The following is a 13,547-nucleotide window of genomic DNA, read 5'->3' as shown; positions in this document are numbered from 1 at the left end:
AGTGCTGCTAAATAAAGAGCCGTCTTACTCACTTACTTCCACATTCACAGACTGGCAATGAGCCAACAAGTACAAAGTTTCCCTTATAAAGGTTTCTTTTTACTATAGTTTGTTGTTCTTTTTAACTTCCTAAGGCTTAACTCAATGAAAGAGTTAAGGGGAAAAAAGCCTGGTGAGAAACCCAAGAGAGTCCCAGAGTTTGAGGACAGAGGGGAAGACATGGCAAGGCACTGTAAGAGATAGAAAATAGAGGTGTGAGATTTGATGGATTCCAGTTAGAATTGATTTCGCATGACAGACGCTACAGTTCAAATGTTGAAGATAGAGAGACATTTCTGTGGGCTCAAATAACACGACACATTAACTGAATGTGCAGAAAGTTTAAAGATGGAGAAATAAACTGAGATTCAGTTTAAAGATTGTTGTTTAAGGATTCAGTGTGTAACATTTTCCACATTAGAATGCCTTAAAACAACAAGAACTTTGTTATAAATTCTGCTGAATTAGGTTTGTGTGTTCAAAGTAAGAGAAAATCTGCAATTCTATTTGTTGATCTGTTGCTATAACCTCCGGAAAAAACATTGTCATACAGTGAGGAAGGAAGTCAGCCACATGACTAAATGTAACATGAATAACATGATGATCAACAGAATGTGAGGTAATGCCATTATATTATGGCGCTGCACCCTGCCAACATTTACCGCTGGGTCCCTTACGTCCTGGGCCTGAAAATCTGCACTGCTAACTAAGCTCACTCGCTAATAGTAGCTGCAGTTAGCAGCAGTTGCTGCAGTGGTTACTCTGTTGATGTGCTGCCCCCTATTTCTTTGAAGTATGATTTTCTTACGTATTGCACCTATTAAATGTAAAATTGATTATAAATATTACTTCCTGATCCGTATTTGAGACAATACAATTCCATCGTTGTCGTGAGCGCTGCCATCTTCCCTCGACACAGCAATTGTAGCTAAGCGCCATCTATGACAACTTTGGTCATCTTTCCTCTCATTCTTTGATTGCAAAATGCCCAAATTTACAATATACCTTGGTCATTATTCTGATCATATAGACAATGTTGTTTTATCCCATCTCCTGAGGCTTCAGTACGCTTGAAACAATCCAGTGTGTGTGACCTAATCTAAAGGCAAAAGTCTTTATTCCTGATCTGAATGGCAACGCTTCAAGGTGGGCCAAAAACACCTGACATCAAAGCTGTCTTGTAGCTCCATCGGCCCTCTTGATTGAGCATAAGTTGTCAAAAACCAATTGATTGTACAAGTTCTCTTTAAAGATGATATACTGCGTTTCACTAAATTGTACACTCAAAATGTATTAAACTTTGAGATAAGATAAAATAAAATTTAATTGATCCCTGAACAGTGAAATACCCTTATTACAATAGCTCAGGATTCCTATGTCACCCATCAGTATGTAAAAAACAGCATGATTATGGAGTTAGCCCACATGACAAGCTCTATGTTTTAAGCATATCAGGCCTGAATGCTTCGGTTGCCAAGTGTATATGTAGACAGCATGTACTTCAGACTTCAAGGACACATTGAAGATGGTATAAAGATGTTCTTGGGGATTTAACAGCTCTACTCTGTGTTCTGACTGAGTGGATGGGTTTTTTATTCCATATCTAAAACCAGCAAAGCCGTAGCTGTCACCACAAACAGTATTATAACAGTAACACTTGGAGAACAGTGCCCAGGATTGGTCCATTGTTGTGTATTCTCGGTCCATTGCAGTGTGTTATTGCAAATACACGTACCTAGATATGTAATTATTGATTATTTTAATGATAAGATTGGAGAAATCTGTTGTTCCATTGATGTTTAAATGTTGTAAATCTGTACAAAGACTAACAAATAGATAAAATCTAGGATTTGTTCTGTTGGCAGCTTTATTAACCAATGAGTGGTTGAGTAGTACATTCAAAGTGAAGGCAGAAGAGGAGGGAGATACAGGAAACGAGGAGAGAGACAGAGCGGAGGACGAGGGAATGGGGTAGAAAGAAAGAGGACAAGCTGTCTGCTGCCGATGGGATCCTCCTCTGCCCGCCTGGTTTGCAGTCTGGTAGCTTAGCAACTGTGGTGGCCTAAAATAACCTGCCGGGAGACAGAAATAGACCAAAGATATATGGACAGTGTGTGTGTGTGTGTGTGTGTGTGTGTGTGTGTGTGTGTGTGTGTGTGTGTGTGTGTGTGTGTGTGTGTGTGTGTGTGTTTGGTGTGTTTGGTGTGTGTGTTGACTTATCCTCTGAAGGGATTTGGTTGAGTGATTTTCAAGCTCTGTCTGTTAATGTTTGACATTTGGTTTGGCACTGCAGGTGAATAGGGTAAAACTGTTAACTAATAGATGTCGCCATGAAATACCTCCAGGTGATTAAACCAGGTTCTCGCTTCATTATGTCAATATATGATACCCCTTTTAACACTGGACAAAAGAAACGCTAACATCTGGCTTTTGCGTGATGTAAATAGGTACAATCGCCACTCCCAATTCAAATGACTCTGCAGTGATCACTGGTGGTCATCATCTCCAGCTCTGATTGGCTGCAATGGAGACACAACACCCAGGTGGTCACGCTAATAGTCAGTCGCCATGCTATGACTGTTAAAATTGATACTGCTTCAGTGTGGCTACCCTACGTTGCAGACTGCCTGATTGGTACCGCACGTGCAGCTCTCAACAAAGATGAAAAAGAAGCAAGACGCCTCACTCCTTTGCTCGTTTCACCATGCACTCTGGACAAAAACGATGTGTCTTCATACTGTTATTGGCTTTTTTGAACAAGTTTTCTTGATGTAGTGTGATAAAGTAAATGACGTGTCATTTTATACTGTTGCCTGTTTTTCCCAGCACATTTGTGATGACAAACGTGTAAAGGTGGTATTACGCCAGATTCCACACGACACGTTAAAGTTGTGTTATGGCCGCGACACTGCTGCGACACAGTGAGAGCTGATTGCAGCCGTTTCATGCTCGTGTTTCCACCAGCTGCGCCAAGGCACATTTGAGCAGTGTTCCAGATTCAGCAGTCAGACACAGGAATGATATAGTGCATCTGGTCAAAATAGAAAAATAAAACACCCTGTGCAGACTTCTCTACAGCACAACATGTCAAAAATACTAACAATAACACAGTTAAAATAGACAAAAATGATTTTACTACATAGCCTGCGCACCTGTGGCAGAGGCACAAAAATCAAGGGAAAAAGACGAAATAAACAGTCTTAGCAATTAAACAATATCAGGCTGGGTGCTCCACTTCTGACATGTGCTCAGTGGAATCAAGGTTTTAGAATAAAAGGTTTCACAGAACAAACTTTGGATACCTCTTTTGATCACAGTACTGTCAGGAGTCTTAAAAAATAAATGTTGCCATGTTTTGGGGAATAAAATTTTATATACATCGCCCTATGAAAGATAAATGATCAAACCTCTCTTTGAAAACCCTCAGAATGTACTGTAGATTTTAAAAAATGGGGGAAAAAAAAGTTTGGTGCTACTGAAGTGGAGGTCTCTGGCTCAGAGAAAAATCACTTTGAGAAAACAGCCTTACTGGTCCAGTTTGTTAGATTTAGGGGCAGAGTTTCAATGCATTCTTAGAATAAGCGTTTAAATCTACAGAAGGAGTGAGTCATCTTCCAAGGAGTCCACCATGTTGCAAAGCCATGTTTCTACAGTAGCCCAGAGCAGACAAAACACTGGCTCTAGTGAGGGATTTTTGTGTGAGGGTGAGATGATGGGTTTCTATACACTGGATCTTTAAGACAGATGTTGCACGATTTTATTAAATTTTAACCATGAAACTTCCCCAGTGTCATATATTTAACAGGAATCTGAACCAAAATAGATATTTTAAAGTCCATTTTTGGCATCTTCTTTACACTAGTCTGAAGGAAGACATGTTATGGAAGCAAAAACGCCCAACGTCTCAAAAGTACACATGTTATTTTCGGTTGTATCGGGACATAATTATACCCCTTTTTTTCACTTTTGGACACACGTACCATTAAAAGGTGTGTGTATGTCTGTGAGTGTGCGTCGTGACACAGACACACGGACAGGAGTATAGCAGGCAGACAGGCACTGGGCCATTACCCGTTCTAGCTGGTTGCTATGCTTATCGTCAGGGAAGTGACATCAGAATGTTTAGTCAGCACGGCGGCCCCGCCGGAGACAGTTGCTAAGCAGTTTCTGCACCTTAGCAACCACTCCACTGTCACCCTAACAGACGGTCCACCAAGGAGAGAGAGGGAGACATTATTGGAAACACAAGGCTGACAGCAGGCAGCACACACAGCTGTTGCTGTAGTTTTGTTTCTGATTTTTTATTTCAGTTAGTTTCAGTTGTTTCGCTGTTAGTTTTAGTTTTAGCTTGAAAACCATTGTCTGAGATATGTTCAATATCCAGTGACCCTCAAACCTCAGAGGCCTCTGTCCGTAAAAAATGACCCTAACCCTAAGCTTGACTCAACAGCAACTACTTCAAACTCTCAAAGAGACCCAAAAAAACCCCTAGAACTCCAGTGTACTTAGAACGTAGTTAACACTCACAGTCATCTGATGTGCCACCTCCCATTTGTTTTCATCCTACACAGATGACTTGCCTCTGTTATCTCAACCCAGCTTTGAACAAGTTGAGTAAACCTCAGATTAAAAACATTATTCCTCCTAACTGGTACGTTTTTAGCCGCCTTGTTCACTCCAGCACTACAAGAGTCTAATGGTTTTCCCTTGTAACAGTGACATTTATTTAATTTCTGCCTGAGGCAGCGATGCACATAGAGAGAACTCAAATATGAATAAAAAGGTCAATGATGAAAATCATTGCAGCTGGCAAATTACTACCTCCTGGGTAAAATATGATACTCTTAAAGCGACAGGCACCACACGCAATGAAACCACATTCAGGGTTTGAGTGTTTAACTAAAGATGCAGCAGGTGTTGCTTATTTTATTTGGCCTTTTTCACATGGTCCCATGGGCCCGATAAAACGTTTGCACAGACCTTAGACTCTCAGCAACTCAGTCAGAGCCCAGAGCCGATGTAAAAGTGGAAATTCATGACCAGACTTGAGTTTGGTCAGAACCTGAGAATATTTGAGGGTATTGACAGTAAAAGAGACAAACAGTGACAGTGACTGAGGTATGTCCAAATAAATTCTCCTTGCTTGAATTATCATGTCAATAAAACAAGACTGAGTTTGAGTTGAGTTTTTAAAACTTATAAAAAGAGATACTGACCTTATTAAAGGGAAAGTTCTCTCAAAAGTTATAATTCAGTCATTACCTACAAACACACATGCAGATAGAAAGTCAGGAGCAGTTTCGTAGTCTACAAAAAATTCAGGAGCTTCATAGCAAAATAGTGTTGCTGCATTCTCATAAACAGCTGAAGTAGATGGGGACTAGTTTTCAGATTTGAAAAAACAACAACTTAAAAATAACAAAACATAAAATGGCTCCATGCAGCTCGTCTGGCATTGATTTGAGAAGATGTTATTGGCACCCTTTTTTTAGCCAAAATGTCGAGGGTGTAAATATTGACTTGTCAAATCAATATGGGCTCCAAGGGCTTCCGGAGAGATGAATTCAGCTGGATGAGCTATATGGAGTTGAGCTGACTGATGCTGGATTTTTTTGGGCGTATACCGATATTAGGGTTTAAAGAAATTCTGATATTGATATATTAGCTGATTTTCCCATAGTCATAGAATACATACAGTTCATAAACACACAATCTTTGCAATGATACCCCAAATGTAGTAAAGAAACGCTTGGGACAAAGGTATGTATGTAATGGCAGCAGGATATTTTAACAATAAACTTTTATCAGATCAGCTACACAATAAACTTCACTGAAAAAATGTAATAATCATACATTACCCCAAGTGTTATATTCTAAAAAAAAAGGTTTCATATCAGGCAAAATATATGCCATTTATTTGTCGCAGGCCAATATCAGCCGACAACATTGGCCAACCAATCACTGTAATATGGAGCCTTTTTTTTTTCTCTCTGTTTTTTTTTTTTAACACTATAAACAAGTCCTCATCTACTTTAGGTGTTTAGGTAGATGCTACAACATGAGTACTGAATATCGATTGTTGGATGAACTTCTCCACGAAATGGATCACGTTTCGGCCATTTGTGACGGTTTCTCTTTAAAAACAGTTTCTTTGTATGTACATTGAGCTTTATTCATCACCATTTACCAGGTATCAGATCTGTACTTGGTATCAGATACCCTGCGTCGAGGAACTTAGTTAATTGGTATTTGGTAAGAAAACATCCTGACAACTGAGTATGTATCCAACCTGAGTGTTCACCATGTTGCTGTCAGTTAGTTTACATATCATAACCTTATATTTTATCTTTTGTCTGTTTGTTGCAATGGGAAACTTTCCCTCCAGCACATACAACATCATGGGCAGCCGTTAGATTGGTTCAGCATAGATCTGTTGACAGGAAAATTAAGGATTTGAATTGTAGCATGCTTTTCTTCTCATTTTTATTTTGAGGCTTGGGGGGGGATATCAAGTCACAGCACTGAGATTAAGAACATAATAAAAACTGCTTCTTTAGTTCGTCATGATGTAAAGGTGAAGGCAGAATGAAATCTCATCAAGGATTCCTTCTGGTTCGAAGCCTTTTGAAGGTGTTTGCTTTTGACCCGTGGCGCTCTAGCTGACACACAGGTGCTGCAGGCTATTTTTAATTCTATATATCACTGTACAATTACACTGCTTCTGTTCTACAGCTCTGCTGTACCAGAGCACTTTGTCTCTGCTGTGATCTGAGTAGAGGAACAAACTGCTGAGACGAATTCATTTAGGTTCAGAGCTTCACTAACAGCCTCAATATGAGGCAGAGCAGATATATATTATAGTATTTCATCAAGGTTTCTAAAAGACCTTGAATGATGATCTGAATTCAAAGTGTTATTTTTCATCTTATGGGGGTTTTTGAGCAGTGTATCCACAGCAGGCTTAGAAGCACCACAACATGCATTCTGTTTGCTTGACTAAACACAGCTGGATTTGATGTCTGCAAACATATAATATACTGGTTTTGTCTTTCATATTTCGTCCATTTTAGTTTGAGAACTGCTTTGTTCAATCAGAACTTGGCCAGGCTTTTGAGACCTTCGGTTTTAAAGTTGTTTGTTTTGAAATCGATCATCAGTTTAGCTTTTTGTCTTCTGCTGAAAAGTTTTAAAAAAAGTGTAAAATTTCACTTTTCTTAAAACTGCAAATGTCAGTTGTCAAGAGTGTGCTAGGCAGTTAATCCTGATTTCCAGTCTTTGCCCTGCAGTGTTTCCTAACCACACTGCCTGGAATATCTGTTGCTTTAATGTGGCCTCACTCCTGACATCAATTATAACTTCATACAGTTGTTGGATTGGCTCGGTGTTTGATGTTTCCTCTCTATAATTGGCCAGAGTGAAGATGGAGCAGACCAGGACGGTCCAGAGGAGGGGACGCCAGCGAGCCCCCGCACCAAGCGCAGAGTGGGTCGTCCTGGCAGGAAACGCAAACAGCTGCTTCCTGTGAGTACTGTAATTACAGGCTGTCGTCGGCCTTTTATACTCCACACTGCAGCAGAGTGATTGATTATCCATTCACCTATACAACGTCCCCCTGTCTTGGTCTGAAAAGATATGTTAAACATGCATGCACTGCTTCCAGGAACACTTTGCCTCACATTTATGCATTCACACCTGCTAGCTGCTGAGTGGCAACACGCTGTTAGCTCAGCTCTTTGACATAAAACACACAGCACTAGACATACTGCTTTAATTAACTGTCACATTTGAGTGTGTTTGACAGATAATGTGACAAAGCCTCTTCACAGCTGCTTCTTCTGTTGCTTTTCTTCTGCTTTTACGTGTAAGATTTTTTCCAATCAATGTGTTTAAGAAAAGAGATTCCCCCAACACAACAGTCAATGCACATCTTCTCCCTCAACATGAAATGCTCGCTTAATTTCCTTCATCCACCACATTTTCCACGTTGTTACCACTTTGCTTACAGTTGAAATTAAAATAAACATTCTACCTAATTTTTTCACTCACCAAAGTAAGATCTCAGAATGTGGCAACAGCGTTAAAGATAAGTCAGTTAGGCAAAATTATTTAGGAGAGAAAACAAATTCAGGAACAGCAAAGTTTCAAAGTGAACAGCAAAGTTCCTTTTTCAGCTGTGACCTACCATACTTGCTGCAGTGTTGCACCGTCATGGTTTTCCTGCACAGTGAGGGATAATTAGCAATGTGGGAGCTAATCTAGCAAATTACTGGCTTGATTTCAACCTTCAAACCTATTTTTAGTGATGCTGGCGCATCCTGAGGTCTCTGCAATTACTCTAGTGAATAAAATGTTACCGTAACTCTTAGGAATGATGGCCATAGCTTTGGAAGAAAATTTAGTTTTTTTTAAAAAAAAATTGTTTTACCATGCTTTTGTTTGATTGATTTTAAAATTCCAGTCTGCTGTGATTGGTCAGCTCACACACTGCAGACTCAGCACTGCTAACAACAATAGAACAGCTTTGCTAAATCAATTCTTAGGAGCCAAACTAACCACTAGGCATGAATTATGCAAACATGTGACTCTGTGATGTAATGTGATGTCATGAAGTCACAAGGCAAGATCTTTTACATGCATGAAAACATATATAAATCACTAGAGGAGAAGAAGCAAACAAAAAGCATAACAGGGCTCCTTTAAATTAGTTTCGCGTATTGAGTATTTAAGGTGAGACTTCTCTCAAATATAATGTCACTAGAAGGCATTTGTGCCAAAATAAAACACTAGAAAAACTCAACAGTAAGGTCTCTTTCCAGGAATTGTGATACAGTTACTCAACATAATCCACAGACTGTGTTGTGAGCGGTTTCATTTTAGGATGAACTGTCCATTTAACCAACCAGCACTGATCACTGACATAGTATACAAACTAAAAGCGACTATAATGTATAGAAGGTGTAATCTGCAAATGTTTCCAGGTCACTTGTGTTTTGGAATTTGGTCAGTGACTGCTTCTGCTGAGACAGTCGAACTAAGTTGTGTTACTTTTCACAAGGTGAACATGTTATGTGTGGGCTTGACTGGACTGGGGTTTGAACTGGGAACCTTCCAATCACCTTTACACCAGCAGTAATAATCTGTGAGTGGTGTTAGAGAGCAGCATTATGACTGTAATGACACCAAACTGTATAATTCTTCACTCGCTGTGACTTCAGGTCTTTGGCAGCTCCTCTCCTCTATATTTTTTTCTCCATTCATCCTCTTATCGCTCACCTTGTGTGTGTGTGTGTGTGTGTGTGAGAGAGAGAGAGAGAAAGAGAGAGAGAGAGTGTATCTTTGTGCTCAGTGAACTCTGTGGTCGAATCAGCAAGTCAATATAGCTGATCAAACAACCCTAGACAAAAAGGAATACTGAGTGATCTACAGTGAGAAAGCGAGTATGTGTGTGTGTGCTCGCATGCACGCACATGCTTGTGTGTGTGTGTTCTGTATCTGTGTGTATGTGTGTGTGTGCTCGCATGCACACGCACGCTTGTGTGTGTGTGTGTGTGTTCTGTATCTGTGTGTATGTGTGTGTGCATTCATGTGTGCAGGAGAGCAGGTCTGATCATGCTTTGATGTCTGAGCTGTGACAAGGTAGGCAGGATTAATATGGGTCCTGTCGTGAAGACACAGACAGATGAGTATTAACATGTACATGCCTGCACCCACACGCACAAACACACACACCGATGAACACATACACATACATGCACACACACGCATACATGAACACAAACCTACACTTATAACACCCATGCAGTTGCAGTAAAATCAAAGTTGTAATAAAACTAATAACAATGGCGCAGTAGTAGTATTTGCAGCAGTAGTAAAAGTAGTAGTATTTGTAGAATTACTTAATAAGTGGTAATGGTAGTAAGAAGAGTAGTATCAGTATATGATGGTATCAGTAAAAAGGTTAAAAAAATAAACTTGTTGATCAAAGTAATTGTATAGCTGACTATTGTGGTACATTTAAAGTAAGCAAAATAAAGTAGTATTGATGTTTGTAGTAGTAGCAGTAATAGTAGTAATAGAAGTGCTGAAAGTAAGATTGATAGCAGCAGCATTAAAAGTAGTAATACTTATATTAGTAGTATCCATTAGTAGTGCTAGGTGTATAGCAGCAGTAGCAATATTCATAGTAGTGGCAATAGCAGAAAAGAACTACTAGTATTATTGGCCCTGTAATAATGGTAGTAGAAGAGATTGTAGTAGAAGTAGTTGTAGTTCTATAGTAGTAGTAGTAGCAGTATAGTTAAATTGTACAATATCACTCATAGTAGTTTTTGAAAAAGAAGTAGTAGCAGTAATACTTACAACTACAACTAGCTGTTCTAGTGCTTGTGTTAGTAGAAGCAATTGCAGTAGCGATAGTACACTATTGAGCATAATAAAACACTAATACCATTACAGTAGTAGTCTCACCAGTCAAAGTGGTGATATAAATAGTTGCCTCCTATTTTATTCTAACTTTATTTGTATGTATATTTGTCTTTACCTATAATATTTCAATTTGTATTTGGCTTTACTTTTTCTACGTGCTTCTTTGTCTCTACCTGCTTCTTGGCTTTGTGCTGCTGCAACATTTGTATTTCCCCTCTGGGAATCAATAAACAATGATCTTATCTTCTGTCTTATAAATGTAGGAGCAATAATGGCTGTAGTTGCATAATACTAGTAGTACTGGTAATTGTCGCAGCAGTATTAGGATAACATAGTGGCTATAGTAAAATAACAAATAACAGTTGTTGCAGTGTTCAACATAATAGTAGCAGTAGCAGTAGTAGTAACAGTAGAAAATAACTGGTTAGGAGTAGGTAAGGTGATACTTACTGATAGGGGTCGACCGAGACGGCTTTTTCAGGGCCGATACTGATGCTGATTATTAGAAATCAAGCAGACTGAAAACCGATATCTAGATCAGATATTCATTTGCAGTAAAAATCATTGCACCAGTGATAGCACAAATCCGAGTACAACTCAGGTACTGTATTTAAGTACAACTTTGAGGTACTGGGGATATTTCCATTTTCTGCTACTTTATACTATACTATACTATACTATACTATAATCTCCACTACATTTGCTTGATGAATTCAGTTACAGATTTGGATTATTCTGTGTTTAACGCTATGAATTGTGACATCTCATCAACCAGGTAGTGTTGTGTGCGAGTCACTGAGTGAGAGGATGTTGCATCAGAGCCAAAGTAGCATATTTTAAAATTAGTTTAATTTATCGTCAGTCCAACAGAAAAATCACCAACACAGATAATTGAAAATGCTGAATATTAGCCCAGATAATCAGTCTAACCCAACTTACTGATGATGATATAGTGGTACTATCACATGTAGCATTCGTGGAATATACATAACAGAATCCTCTTGCCCTGCCAACAGTATGTTACCCATTATCTCGCTCCTTCTTCCTCTTTCTCTCTCTCTCTCTCTCTCTCACACACACACACACACACACACACATACACACACACACACACACAGTGTCTCCAGGAATAGAGCCATTGTGTGGAGCTCAGGGTGGAGCTGTCAGCGACACTAACTATAGAGAGCAGAGAGGGACGGAGCCTCTCTTTCTCTCCTCTGTCTACTTCACTCACTCGTTCACCTCCATTACAAGCAATCACACACACACACATTTACACAAGTACACTGCTCTGAACACACACACTAGAGATGATAGTGTCATGGATAAGTGGATTAACCAAATGAGCCTTAAATATTTCAGGCCTCTATCTCTGGTCTTGTACTTTTACACTGATTTTCTCTCTTATTTTTTCCGGCTAGTCTTCAGGGTTTTTTGCATGCTTGAGAGGCTATAAGTTGGCAAGGGTGTGAATCGCTTCCTCTTTCTTCTTTCCTCTCCCATGTGCGATGCAGCTGATGCATGTGTGTGTGGCTTTTGCTTGAATCTTTCGAGTATTTCAAATTACTGTAAGACCAGAGAGATATATTGGTATGTTTCCCAACATTTATGTAATGCTTTTACATGAAAATCCCCTCACAGCCACAGTCAGATGTGATGTCAACCGGTATGAATAATGTAACTTTTCATGCACACTAATAACTAGATATTATCCAGAGGAAGGACAAACTATAATTACTGGAAGCGTCATGTAAAACCCAAAGTCTTACTTGGACTAAGGGTGACTTGATAACCATTTGATGTTGCCATTTATGCAGCTTATTCAGGTTTCTTTCAGTGTTTCCATTTTGCACCAAACCCACAAAGGTCACAGAGGTATTGTGGAAAACTTGTGTGTGGTTAAAAGTGTCATGACTTACGGCCGGTTAATAAAAAATACACAATAAACTTGCTTGGGCCAAAAGTGAAAAAGTCTTTATGTTACAACTAAGTCAAGGTCCTGTATTAATTAACTTACATGACCTCTATAGTGTTAACAATCACACTGATTAACCTTTCTTGCAAATCATACAACCTCAGGTTGTTGTGGAAGTCTGAATACTGCAAAAAATGTAAAAACTTTGAATAAACCATTTCCTTAACCCATTAAGACTAGATACGATGTTTGCATGTATTTACCTTTAAGACAGATTGCGACGTTAGCAGTGTTTCTCACTTTTAAACCTGAAGTGACGTGAGTGTGTTTTGGTTGATGTTGTCACTTTCAAGACGCGTGACTGAAGGAATATGTTGTGATTTTTTTAATGAACATTTGAGCAACGGTAGTAATCTCAAGCACTTAAATGTTTTTTTTTTTTTTGGGGGGGGGGGGAATCTGCTCCAGAGGGTTAAGGTGTCAGTTCTGTCAAGTTTTTCAGAAAATCATCAGATTTTAGGAGGTGTATTCAAACATTACCACAGATTCTTTAGAATGCATTTATAATAGGTATTTTGGGTCTAGATAGGTCAATCAAAAAATCGGTCAAACCTATTCTCTTTCATAAACTGGCGATCAATATTTTAGTGCTGTTGTTGTGTATTGAATTATAAAAAGAGGTGTTTCAAATATCTTTCATATAAATGGGAAATAGGTTACATATATAGGTTATATATATATATAATAGGTTGTATAAAAGGTTTTCAACAGAAACCAACGTGAAGGAAAGATCTGATAGGATTTAATGTATAACTCTTGCATTCGACTGCGTATAATGTCAGCTAGGTGTTCCTAATAAACTGACAGTTTGGTGCTGTTGAGGTAAAAATCAGCTGAGTGCGTGAATTTACTTCATTTATCCCACTTGCGTCTTTCACTTTTTGAAAGTAATTATACCTTGGTAGACTACACAAGTTAATAGAAGACAATGATAAATGAATAATGATAATTTGAGATAAAAATCTGTAAGTAAATGTAAAGGAATCCACTTATTTGTGATTCCTAGCTACTGTAAGGTATGTGACGACAACCTTAACAACTTTGATTTTTTGAAAACTCAGTTAATCCAACAACTAGAGATAGCTATTTTGGCCAACATAGCCACAAT

At 38.8% G+C, this 13,547-nt stretch overlaps 1 protein-coding gene across 2 annotated transcripts in view; it reads left to right on the top strand.

Moving 5' to 3' along the window:
- LOC119012658 (DNA (cytosine-5)-methyltransferase 3A-like) overlaps positions 1-13,547 on the top strand; it is a 58,710-nt gene that overhangs the window by 2,171 nt on the left and 42,992 nt on the right. For both annotated transcript variants that reach the window (XM_037086673.1, XM_037086672.1), the window contains exon 2: positions 7,453-7,560. In XM_037086673.1, the coding sequence (XP_036942568.1) occupies positions 7,453-7,560 (108 nt within the window). The remainder of the gene's footprint in view (positions 1-7,452; positions 7,561-13,547) is intronic.

Source organism: Acanthopagrus latus, chromosome 22 (assembly GCF_904848185.1).
Source record: "Acanthopagrus latus isolate v.2019 chromosome 22, fAcaLat1.1, whole genome shotgun sequence".
In the NCBI taxonomy this organism is placed as follows: Eukaryota; Metazoa; Chordata; class Actinopteri; order Spariformes; family Sparidae; genus Acanthopagrus; species Acanthopagrus latus.
This window is presented reverse-complemented; position numbering and strand designations above follow the sequence as displayed.